This window comes from Propithecus coquereli, unplaced genomic scaffold (assembly GCF_000956105.1).
Source record: "Propithecus coquereli isolate 6110/MARCELLA unplaced genomic scaffold, Pcoq_1.0 Scaffold6, whole genome shotgun sequence".
NCBI lineage: Eukaryota > Metazoa > Chordata > Mammalia > Primates > Indriidae > Propithecus > Propithecus coquereli.
This window is the reverse complement of record NW_012151951.1, coordinates 6543895-6556420: the sequence shown is the minus strand read 5'-3', so window position 1 is coordinate 6556420 and position 12526 is coordinate 6543895. Positions and strand designations below refer to the sequence as shown.

General features: G+C 34.5%; 1 protein-coding gene across 2 annotated transcripts in view; it reads left to right on the top strand.

Annotated features, from left to right (window-relative positions):
• GUCY1A2 (guanylate cyclase 1, soluble, alpha 2) overlaps positions 1-12526 on the top strand; it is a 356160-nt gene that overhangs the window by 73216 nt on the left and 270418 nt on the right. For both annotated transcript variants that reach the window (XM_012659179.1, XM_012659180.1), the window contains exon 4: positions 6121-6839. In XM_012659179.1, the coding sequence (XP_012514633.1) occupies positions 6121-6839 (719 nt within the window). The remainder of the gene's footprint in view (positions 1-6120; positions 6840-12526) is intronic.

Here is a 12526-nt window from a genome sequence, read left to right as displayed (position 1 = left end):
ATAGTCTCTGAATCTTTGCCAGATATCTTGGCTGGGGAATGAACCCTGAGATTTCAGTTCTCTTGGTATTCCCTCTGTGTTTTTCCACCATCAACTAGCTTCCAGGTTGCAGATGAGAAGTAAATTTCTTCTTTTTTTTTAAAAAATTACTTGTTCTTTCTTACAACTTAAAAGATTTTCTTCCTCTCTTTTTTCAGGAATCTAACCAAATAATCCTGGTTGGAATTTGTGCCTTTTTCATTTGTAGATTCAGGATTTTCTGCAGTCCAGGGGAAATTCTCTGTATAATTCATTTAGTTATAGTCCTTCCTCCTATAGACCTTCCTCCTTTTTCTCAATCTGCAACATACAGTCTTTTGAAATTTTATTTTTTGTGAGTTGTTCTTCTAAATCTGTTTATTGACAACAGAAGGATCACAGAATCAATACTACAAGAGACTATCTGCCATTTTATAAGAAAAGCACAGATGTTTGCTTTGCGATTTGAAAGGAAGAAGTAATACTGATAGTATTGGAGTGTACTTTTATGATAGTCTACTTTTTAGATGTAGTTGCTAGGTAAAAAAAATTATTCCAGAGCACTCAGATAGGGATTGGCTTCATCTCCATTATGCCACATTTCTCATTATCAAAATTTATATTCTATGTATATTTTAAAACATATCTTAACAGATTTTCAAAATTACCAACTGTAAAACTTAACCATCACAAATAATTTTGTGCTTGAAACATGTAATATGCTTCTAATAATATCTATTCCTGTATGTATTCAAGAATTAATCTTAAATATGTTAGAAGATTTTCCTTATTACTATGCTTAGCAAATTCTTTGTTAGCAGAAAGATATTAAACCCTATTTTTAAAAATTTGAATGTGTGTCTTATTATCTCTGAGATAAAAAATTTTAAAAATTAAGAACAATTAATTTAAGTTCATCTATATTTAAAAACAAATGTATGAATATGCTATATTCTTTTGTCGGGGATGGGCAGAGATGCCACTAATGCAGTAAAAGGAGGAGAATAACATGCCTTTAAAATAGTGCAAATCATTGTTTTAACCTTTCATAGATTAACAGTAAAATTGATAAGAACCTTATTTTACTATTATATTATCTCAACACTGACTTACTAAACTGTAAAATAATCTGAAACTACAAAGGTTTTATTTCACCCAAGAAAGATTTAAATAAGACTATTAATAGATCAGATTAAAAAAAATTCCCTTAAAAATTACAATTTGGGTGGTGGGATTTGTTTTTAGCTGCCTTCTTTGTTATTATTTAAACACGTGTGATATTTACCCTTGAATCTTCTCTGGGAGTCAGAAACCAATTTTCATCACTTCTTGGTAGATTGATGTGGCAGTGGACTATTTGTCATCTGGGTTTCAAACTTAGTTGACAAAAACCTTATAGTCTTGCTGGATAAAAATCAGTATTGCTACTATTTCTCTAAAAAGATGATCATTGCCTTAAAATATTGACATGTCTTTACAGTTTGGACATGAGACATAGTTGTGCTTGAGTTATATCACTTAGATATTAGGTTGGTGAAGCCTAACAGATAATCAAAAAATAATTATGGAATGTCTCTGGCTCACAGAAGTGAGTAGTTGGTAGGTGTTTAGCTATTTGGCTGGAGTTTAAGCAACTTGAAGATATACCTCCTCCTTTGGTATTTTCTCACATTAGTTGAGACTGATGCCCTTGCTGGGTGATAGGGATGGTCTCTGGATCTAGAAAGACACCGATTTCCCTCTTCTATTAAGAGAACTTCCCCAGAGGACCCATGATTCTATTCAATGCCGTATCTCTGTCTACTCAGTTGGGTCTCAATGAGGACAACATTTCCCTTTCCAAGCATGGAGGTCATGCTTTTTACAATTTTATAAAATAAGTAATTGTAGCCTTCAAATAATATCATTCATTCAGCTGAAAACTAATATTTCTATTTCTTTGCCTGCCCTCATTACTATTTGTCTTCTGGCCCCACCCCTCCACTGAAGTTGCTCTGTCAAAGGTTCCCAAAGATCTGACAAATCCAGTTGGCAGTTTTCTGTCCTTATCTTACCTGCCCTTGCTGTGGCATTTGATAACTATTGACTATTCCTTGTTACTCCTTTCTGTTGACTTCAGTGATATATTAATTCATTCAATATCCAGCCAGTATTTATTGAGTCAGGCGGAATGCTAGGCATTAATAATAAAACAACGAGCAAGACACGCATTTTTTTTTCCCCACCCAGAAGTTTTACTGTTTTGGTACTGTGCTTGTTACACAAGAGTGAGTTAGTGTTAGATAGACTTCACTTTAAGACCTGGCTCAAAGTTGTGTGAACTTGGGCATATTTCCTAACATTCATCATCTGTAAAATGAGGACAATTAAAAATATCTACATAGGGATTTTTAAAAGGATTAAATTATCTATGGAAGTATTTAGCATACTACTTGGCACTCTTTTATTTTTCATGCTTACTGGGGCAGCCTAATTCAGTCAATATACTCTTCTTTTAAAGACATGACAACATCTCTCTGGCTGGTGTTCTTGACTCTAGCCTTAGCAATGTCAAATACAACTTCTGGAATGCTGATTAATTAGCATCCCATCCCCTACTCCTCCTTCCCAGCCATTATACACTTTCTACTTGCTCTTTCCTGACCACAGCTGGGCTCACCCACCTCCCTCCTTCATCCATACTCCATTAGTGTTCATCTGCTGGGGTGTTCTTTCCTTCCTTGTTGGCTTTTCTTGCTTTTTTTTTTCAAGCCTTCCTCTCCCAAGGAGAGGCAGACATTCTATTTTCTGTACTTCCCTAGGTACTCCTGTGTGCCTATGTTATAGCCCAATCATAAGGTAATTTAATGATCTGTAGGGGACCATGAGAGAAAAGAATGTGTCTTTTTGTCTTGGTATTCTTAGATGTGGCACAACTGTAACCTTGAAAGGTTGATGATATTTATCAAACACTTAGGCAAATGGTAGTTTCTATAAAAGAATGCATATTCTCCACGTGCCAGGCAGTATGCCAGCGATAGGTATGCAGACAGAAACAGGGCAAGGTCCTTGTCCTCAAGAAATGTAGTCTGAGGTGGGATGGGCTAACAGATGAGAGACAACAGGCGCATGTCATGAAGGAACAGATTCTATTTCATTTACAGCTAAAGGATGTCAGCATTTAGGCTGTTCACCTTTTTAAAGAGGTGAATTAACAGTAATTTAAAATTCTAACTTAACCATTAACAAGAGAAGTTTTGTTATAAATTTTGCCCTGTGAGGAAATGTATTCTTATAGACTCAAATGTCAAACTGTCATAGAGTCTGTGATATGAGGAGATGAGCACTGTCTATATGTTTCAAGTGATTTACTGTAAGTAGGGGGTTTGCGTCAATCGTAGGAGTCGGAGCTGCAGCAGTTGTCTGAGCTGAATTACTTTATCTGTGCTTTCTGAATTTTGAGATAAGGTTTAAAATGAAATTCTTGGCTATTGATTTGCAGTATATTTGCAAAAGTTGAAGTGATCTTTTCTTAGTTTTAATTTTTCAACATCTAAGAATTTATTTCTTCTTTTCTGATCTTGTGCAGTTAACAATCATGGGAATAAAGATCTTTATTAGTTAATTGAATATCTTTGTTTATATAGAATACCGTGGATAGTATTTGAGTATAGTATTCAAAACAATTTGGTTTTTTTTCTTTTTAGTGATAGTTACTTTAGCATCTGGTATTCCTCAGTGTCATCATTTGAAAATTAATAATCATTGTACCTTAAAATACAGAGGTGCTTTTTAAAGCAGCGAGGATTTCTAGTTAATGGAATGCTGGATACCGAGTAGTTTTTATTTTGTTGCCTCTGGTGAATTTACTTGTTATTTTCTGGATAATTCTTTGGGATTTTTGGCATTGGAAATAGAACATAAGCTTACTGTATTGACTCTATTATCTGTGTTCTTTACTTAATAACCGTGAAGGCATTTTAACTGTCATGAGAAATGCAAGTTAGAAACATTCCTCTTTTTCTTCTGTGCTTATAGACCCTAAGTCCTTTGAAGGTACAATTCTTCAAAGTTTAGAAGTAATCCATGGAATATTTTCAGTGGCACATGGAATACCGAAGTTCAGCAAATATAGTCAGATTATAGGAATTTTTATTTATTCTGAATTTAGTTTTTAATAAGAATTTAATAATTATAAAATTTCATAGTAACAAAGAACACTGTCATTGAATGTAGGCATAAATCTAATTTGTATGTATTACAATTGTTTAATTACAATATAGTGATGGTGATATAAACATTTGGCAAGGAAAGAGGTTTTAGTGAAGGAAATGAAAATGGATAGAATTAAACCAGGAGAGTATAGTTTGATAAGCCAAAAGAGAAGAGAGTTTTAGGAGGAAGAGATGACCAATAGTGTCAAAGGGAAAACAGCAAACAAGGTTAAGTAAGATAAGGATGAAACAGTACATTGGTTTAAGTAATTACGAGAGCAGTTTCACACTGCCATCAGAGCAGGAGCCAAATTGCAGTATCATCTATCTTGTTTTCTCTCTTCCACACTAGCAAACTGTACAGATAAATGCTATTATTATCAATTCCCTCTGGCATTATTGTTAGTGAGTGCAACATGTGTTGAAGAGCAATCTTAATAGGTGACTTTCTCAGCTAGCTTTAAGCATCGAATCTATGAAATCGAAATTAATGTGATGCATCTTTATAAAGAGATTCTTTCTTACTTAGGTTTTCTACTTATTCCCACCTAGTACATGCATTTTGATAAGTAGGATGGTAATATGGATGGTATATGGACATAATATAGATGCTAGTTGGATATTCTATGAAGATTGGGGAAATCATTAAGAAAAAGAAAAATATTATTTGTGATAACCACAGCAAGTGAAATAGGGTATTGAAAAGTGAACAGTTAGATTAGCAGCATTTGAAAAGCTGATGCTCTGGGAGTTAGCAGGAAGGCAGGGATATTTTAGGGGGAGCACAGAGGATTTTTAGAGCGGTGAGAATACTCTGTGATACAAAAATAGTGTAGACATATCATTATGCATTCATTCAAACCTGTGGAACAGTGGTCCCCAAGCTTTTTGGCACCAGGGACTGATTTACTGGAAGAAAATTTTTCCATGGACCAGGGGCTGGGGAGGATGGTTTCAGGATGATTCAAGTGCATTACAATTATTGTGTACTTTATTTCTATTATTATTACATTGTCACTTGCCAGTCACTGATCCTTTTGATATGAGTCTGCAAGCAATTGATTTATTATGGTCTCTGTGCAGTCGAAGCTCTCTGATAATGATAATCTGTATTTGCAACCACTCCCCAGTGCTAGCATCACCGCCACAGCTCCACCTCAGATCATCAGGCATTAGATTCTCATAAGGAGCGCACAACCTAGATCCCTCGCATTCACAGTTTACAGTAGGGTTCGCGCTCCTAGGAGAATTTAATGCTGCTGGTGATCTGATGGGAGGCGGAGCTCAGGTGGTGATGTGAGCAATGGGGACCAGCTGTGAATACAGATGAAGCTTCACTTGCTTGCTCACAGCCCACCTCCTGCAGTGCAGCCTGGTTCCTAACAGGCCACGGACCAGTACCGGTCCACAACCTGGAGGTTGGGGACTGTAGCTATAGAATATGCAATATCAAGAGTGAACGCTAATGTAAACCATGGACTTCGGGTGACAATAATGTATGAATGTAGGTTCATCAATTGTAACAAATGTTCCACTCTGGGGAATGTTGATAATGGAAGAGGCTATGCATGTGTAGGGGCAGGGCAGAGGGTATATGGGAAATATCTGTACCTTTTGCTTAATTTTGCTGTGAAACTAAAACAGGTCTAAAAAATAGAGTCTGTTTAAAAACAAACAAACAAAAAAGTTCATGCTCATTAACATCTTAGAAGCATCCAGAAGATGAACTGAAATTTAGTTTCTCTGACTCAAGATGAATGCATTAACCTATGTTTGAAATTTGTGTGCCCAAGAATAAAACCTCTCTTGCTTCACTCACTAGTTACCTCTTTTGATAAGCATTTAAAAAACTATAAATTCAATTATTTATATTTGACTTTACTAACATTTGCTTCCCATTTACCTCTAGGTTTGAAGTTTGAGGAAATTCAAGAAAGATTTGGTGAGGAGTTCTTTAATATATGCTTTGATGAGAATGAGCGAGTCCTTCGAGCTGTAGGTGGCACGTTGCAGGACTTTTTTAATGGCTTTGATGCTTTGTTGGAACACATTAGAACTTCTTTTGGAAAACAGGCCACTCTGGAGTCACCATCTTTCCTATGCAAAGAGCTCCCCGAAGGTACTCTCATGCTCCACTACTTCCACCCCCACCATATTGTGGGGTTTGCAATGCTGGGGATGATTAAGGCTGCAGGAAAGAAGATCTATCGGCTGGACGTCGAAGTGGAACAGGTTGCAAATGAGAAGCTGTGCTCTGATGGTGCAAACCCAGGCAACTGTAGCTGTCTTACTTTCCTTATCAGAGAATGTGAAAATACTAATATCACGAAGAACCTTCTACAGGGAACCTCCCAAGTTCCTGCGGACCTCAGAATTAGCATCAACACCTTCTGCAGAGCCTTCCCTTTCCACTTGATGTTTGACCCCAACATGTCAGTCCTTCAGTTGGGGGAAGGCCTAAGGAAGCAGCTCCGATGCGACACTCACAAAGTGCTCAAGTTTGAGGACTGCTTTGAGATTGTGTCTCCCAAGGTTAATGCCACCTTTGAAAGGGTCCTGCTGCGCCTGTCTACCCCGTTTGTGATTAGAACAAAGCCTGAGGCTTCTGGCACTGAAAATAAAGACAAGGTAAGTGGTCATACACTTGAGGTGGGTGATGGGAACTAGAAGAGTGGATAATTATTTCAATAAATTACATGTTGGCTGTACTTGTAATTATTTAGGCAAGAGAGCTTAATGTGCCATTTAGAAGATTACTAGTCCCTGGATGTATGTAAAAAGATTTGGCCCCATTCCCAGCCTTTTTGTATGGTGTCTGCCTCATTCATTAATTTATTTCAGAATATAAGAAGATGACATTTATTAATACTAGCCATAGCAATTACAAAAATGAAAGGACTCACTAAAACCTAATGATAAAACTCATGAATATTCCTAGTGATTGAAGTCAGACTCTGAGAAAAATAGTCTTTCAACATTGTTGGGCTCGACTGCCTTATCTTTAAATAAATATAGGTAAAGAGCTAGCTATACTTTTAATTTGTTCTCTTCTAAATTTTGTAATCTAGGAACATCTGGGTTACATCCTATTTTTTTCTTAATATACAGAATAATGTATTCCCCCAAAATTGGAAATTAAATAACTATCCTCTAGACTTCTCTTATAATTAGATTTGTGTATTAAAATAGAGACTCATTCTTTTAGAACATTTTCACTACTTGAGAGAATACAATGAATAGTAGGGTTTTTTTTTTGTGGATTTCTCTGAATACTTTTTGGGTTATAAATTGTAAATAATTGATGAAAAGACATCAGAAATAAATCTTAAAATAGTTTGGTTTCAAGGTTTTAAAAAGTCAACATTAAAATAAATAATAAAATGTAAAGAAAAATAAGCTATGACTATTCTTATGTTAATATACTTTCAGTGATTAAGGGAAATATAATGTTAATTTCCATGGTAGACATTTGAATGTACATTCGTTTTCCAGTAGGTTGTCATTTCAAAATTTCATATAGGGTAAATACAGTTCTTTTAGGCTATTCAGCTGTTTCCAATCATTTCAGGGAAGAGATTGGCTACTCTAAATGAACAGGTTGCTCTGGGCTAAAGGAAGGAAGAGTTGCAGAAATAATTAAAGACTCAATGAATGAATAATCTACACATATTCTGGAGTGCCTGCAATAATAAATAAATAAATGAGGAAATAGCCTTCTGAAAGCAAACCCAAAGACGTTCTTGAGGATTTTATACAGCATTAGTTTTATGACTGATTAATTTTCATAATTTTGAAGTTTAATGGAAAATTTTTAAGAAGTATTTTAGAAAGATGGAATGATGCACATGTATTCAGTGTGATTGAATCAGGTGATTCAGGAGATTTATTCAGTAATATTTTTGTCATATAAATTCAGTGATTTGAAAATATCTAAGAATAGACCTAGATTCCAATTCAGCACATTTGGATATTTTAGTCTGAATGAATTATTACTATTATTGTTATTAATTGATCACATCATGTTTTAAATATTTTTCATATGTATATAGTATATATATGTTCAGTAATTGCTATCCATTTTGAAGCCTTTTAGAATGCAAGAAACTTGTTAAATGTGTATTTTTGTTCACATTTATAGTTGCTTTAAAACTGGGATCATTCTCTTTTTAATTTAGGGAATATTAAAGCTGTCAGTTCTGTTTTACAGAAGTATAATATTTGGCTAGGAGGATTTGAAGCATTTTTGGCTTTTAGAATTAAAGTTAATATTTTTGAAAATACTGCCTCAGCTAGAATATATTATTACCAATGTTGGTTGCTTTATATATTTTATATATTTGAGAAAAATTAATTCATTTTAAAGTTACTGCTTCAGATTTTTTTTCCTTATATTTCATTTGGCTTGTATGTCTATTTAATTTGTATACCAGGGTAAGAAATAGACATAATGAAATGATGACTCAAATGTCAAGGCCCCCTGCCAATTCCAATAATAAGGAACTGTGCTCATTGAGAAGATGCAATTATCATTTAAGCATGTTAGTGGCAGTTTAAAAATAAAGCAATAGGCAGGATTTTTAGTTAGAATAAGGTTAGTAATCTGCTCATCCTTACATTTATTTCTGCTTACTCACCTGGGTTTGCCAGAGAGGGACTTCTGGGAGGCTATAGTTGCCCCACATTAAAACTATAGTCATAAGCTGTGGCATGGAGTTTTAAGCAAGTGCATAACATTTTTGAATTAGTATGTCACCAAATTTCAAATTTTTAGTTTCTTGAAACAAGAAGAAATATAAATCAAACTTAAAAATTTTTTATTGATAAATTTGACTTTGATATTCATTATTTTCCCCATAATAGCTATTCTTGTTAACCAGATAACACCATGTTGTCTAAAGTATCTAATTTTTTAGTTTGCTTTGATAAGAAAATGCTATTTTGAAATAATTTTGTATATTTATTCCTTAGTCTGACATTTAAGGAATTTAAATGTCAACTTAATATTAATAATTAAATTAATTTATCCGTGCATTTAATATCAATGAACCACCACCCCTACCATAAAAAAAATTAGGAGCTAATCATGCAGCTGTATAACTGTAAATCATTTTGCAGAATGAACTGTAATGCTTTTGATAAAGCACAGTCGTTGTCATTTTGGGGTGTCGTTGACAGGTTAATTATATGACTAGAGGTAGACCATGCTCATGAGCAATTTGGTGAAATACTAATGAAACAGGAAGGCATTGTCTCAGCCTCCAAAGTATTTACAACTTGATCCTGCTGCAGTGACCTATAAAGATGTAAGGGTTGGTCACCAGAAACAAGATGTCATTGAGAGGCATCTGTTGTAGTAATCAGTGGCAGGCTTTAAATAGAGGCAGAGGGGAATCTGACTCATCTACCATGAAGGGCTCATCCTATTATGAAGACTGTCAATGAACTGAAATTCAACAGTCTTGAGGTCAGAAAAAACTCTTCCAGGTGGCATGACCATGCTTTGATCCCATCATTTGGTTTCCTTTCCATCTTCTCTAAGTGATTATCCATGCCTCACATATTCTTCTATCTCCCTCTCTCTCTATTTTCTTCCCCCCTATATTGTATTCCTGTGTTTTCATCTTTCCTTAAGCTCAACTTCCTTTTCATCATCTTTTCTTATCAGATATCAAGCATTAAATATGAATGAATTAGTTAATTATTTAAAAAATGCAACAGTTTCAGCATTAGAAATACTCAATTTATATTAATTTGTGCTGTGTGTCTCTTTTGCATCATTCAAATATAATACTACTCTGAGAATTTAGAAGCTTATTGCATAGATCTTTTTGAGTGACAAGGCATTATGGTGAATTTGAGGAGAAATTTGTTGCAGTGCAATGAGCAGTTTGGGGTTAATTATCATGTAAAACAAATTTAAGATGTAAATCAGATTCCGAAGCTTCTTTGTTTTGAGTGGACCACATTTGTAGATAGGGTTGTTAGAAATCAGAGTAATGACACATAGCTTCCTTCTCTGCATTGTAAGGTCATGTCGTGTTGGGGAGAGTATCAACAGACTGGGAAATAGGTGTCTCGGATAACCATGATTTTAGTAAATCCCTTTAATCTCTGAGCCTCAGATTTATCCATCTGGAAATAAAGGAACTTAGACTTATAATTAATATTTTTGTTCCCTTACAAATCATACTTAACACATATACATTTATATGAGGTCAATTGATGATGAAGACTTCTTTCATCGCTATGATTCAGTGAATTCAGATGCACTTATAAAGAGAGGCAGGGGAGAATCTAACTTATCTACCATGAAGGACTCATCCTATTATCGAGACTGAGTTAAAATAATTCTCTGACATCTTAGGCTGCCTACCTCAAAACATTATGTGTTGGGATTGAATGACATAATCCATGTAAAATTCTTAGTATCTTTGATCCTGAGGCTAAGCATTGAATAAATGTTCATTATTCTACCACTATTATTAGTGTTCCTTTCTACCTGTGACATCTTCCTATTGATTCACCACTAAAACTGTGGTTTTAATGATGGACAACTTGACATATTCACTTATTGCCTTATAGAAGAAAATACTGAATATCAGTAGGTTTAATAATTTTAGAGGAATATCAAACTCACCTAACGTCTTCACAAAATATGGCTTGGGCTCTGCTTCTTGTCTCCTTAATAAAGACTTGAAGACCACTTGTCACAAATTCTGTAGGAGCTCTGTTTGGATCTACCTTTTATTTACATACTATCATTGTTTTAAAATCCCTAGTCTTCTTGCCTGATTCATGAAAGTTTGGAATCAAGTTTTCATCACCCATGTCTACTAATATCTTTTATGTTCATTTATCACAGCATTTTGCTATGACTTCCAAAATAAAATGGATGAGTTAACTTTGGCACAACCTGAAGCAGCAATGAATTTTGAGAAACAATAAATAACACGAGTTCTTTTGACATTTTTTTTGGTAGCAACGCTTCAGAGAACTTTAATAACACCTTGGAAAGAACCCAGCATTTGAAATATATCATCCCTACAACAGAGCAATAGCATTGTTATTCATCTTGACTTTTGTTCTCAGGGGTGGAGCTGAGGAAAAGCATAACAAAAACACATTTCTTTTTTAATTCCCGGAAATATCCTCACATTTGTCTTATTAGTTACAAACTGCAAACAAATGCTGGGAAATAATTTTGAAAGAATAAAATAGGAAATGACGTCTGATTTTCTGTGGTCAAATCAGTTTCCAAATTACTCCTTTATCGTTTCTAGACAGGTGCCCATCTTTTTCTGAGGTGATGATTGAAAAGTTTTAAAATATATTTATTAATCCCTCCATACCATAATGAAACTGTTGAAAGACAAGTTTCATCTGGCTGTCAAGAATACATTATTTGACTTCCACTTTAATTTAATTTTGGAAAGTGTGAGCATTTCTTCTCTGTTCAGATCATAGTATTTTATTAGAGAATTTCAAATATTGAACTGTGGTTTTAATGATGGACAACCTGACATTAGGGCTTTCTTGACATCAGCCGAACACAGACATAACTTCATTCAAAATTATCTGGAGTTTACTTTGTTCTTGTAAGTATAAATGAGATTTTAAATTTTAATTTTTGTGTTGTTCACATTTCTCTAGAACTGTTCCCTGAGCATTGATTGCTTTTTAAAATAGATTCAACAAATTGATATTTTGACATAGATATTAGTGATGTTCATCCTGGTTCTGTTTTTTGAAAAAAATACCTATAATGTTAAAATTACTGTGTAGTGATGTTTCTGTATAGTTACTGTATTTTGTAAAGTCAGAGGACACTGTAGATGATTACGTGGTGAATTGTGTATTCCTAACAGTCACCCATATGCTTAAGGTGCATATTTGCCATGTTTTTATTTTTGTCAACAAAAAACATTGTGGCCTTGAACTTACAAAGGAGGAACCTCTGATTGGAGAGCAGACATTATTTAGTTCTAGGATCGTAGGTTCTGAGGGAGAAAAATTAGCCCCGTTAGTTTTTAAGTTAGAATCATTTTACTTTTGGTAGTAGCTTTAAGTCTCAGTAAATTAAAAGCCAAAGAGCTGTTTTGCATATGTTGTCTACCTCTTCAATTTTGATGGTGCTTTCTTTACTCACGTGAACATTTTTGTAAGTATATAGTGCAATGATGTTTAGTAAATGTGTTTATCTGTGCAACTGTCATGATAATGTAATTTTAGAATACTTTATCACCCCAAAACCTTTCCTGTGCTCATTTGCGGTCAATTCCTGCTCCTACCCCTGACCCCAGGTAACTGCCGGCCTC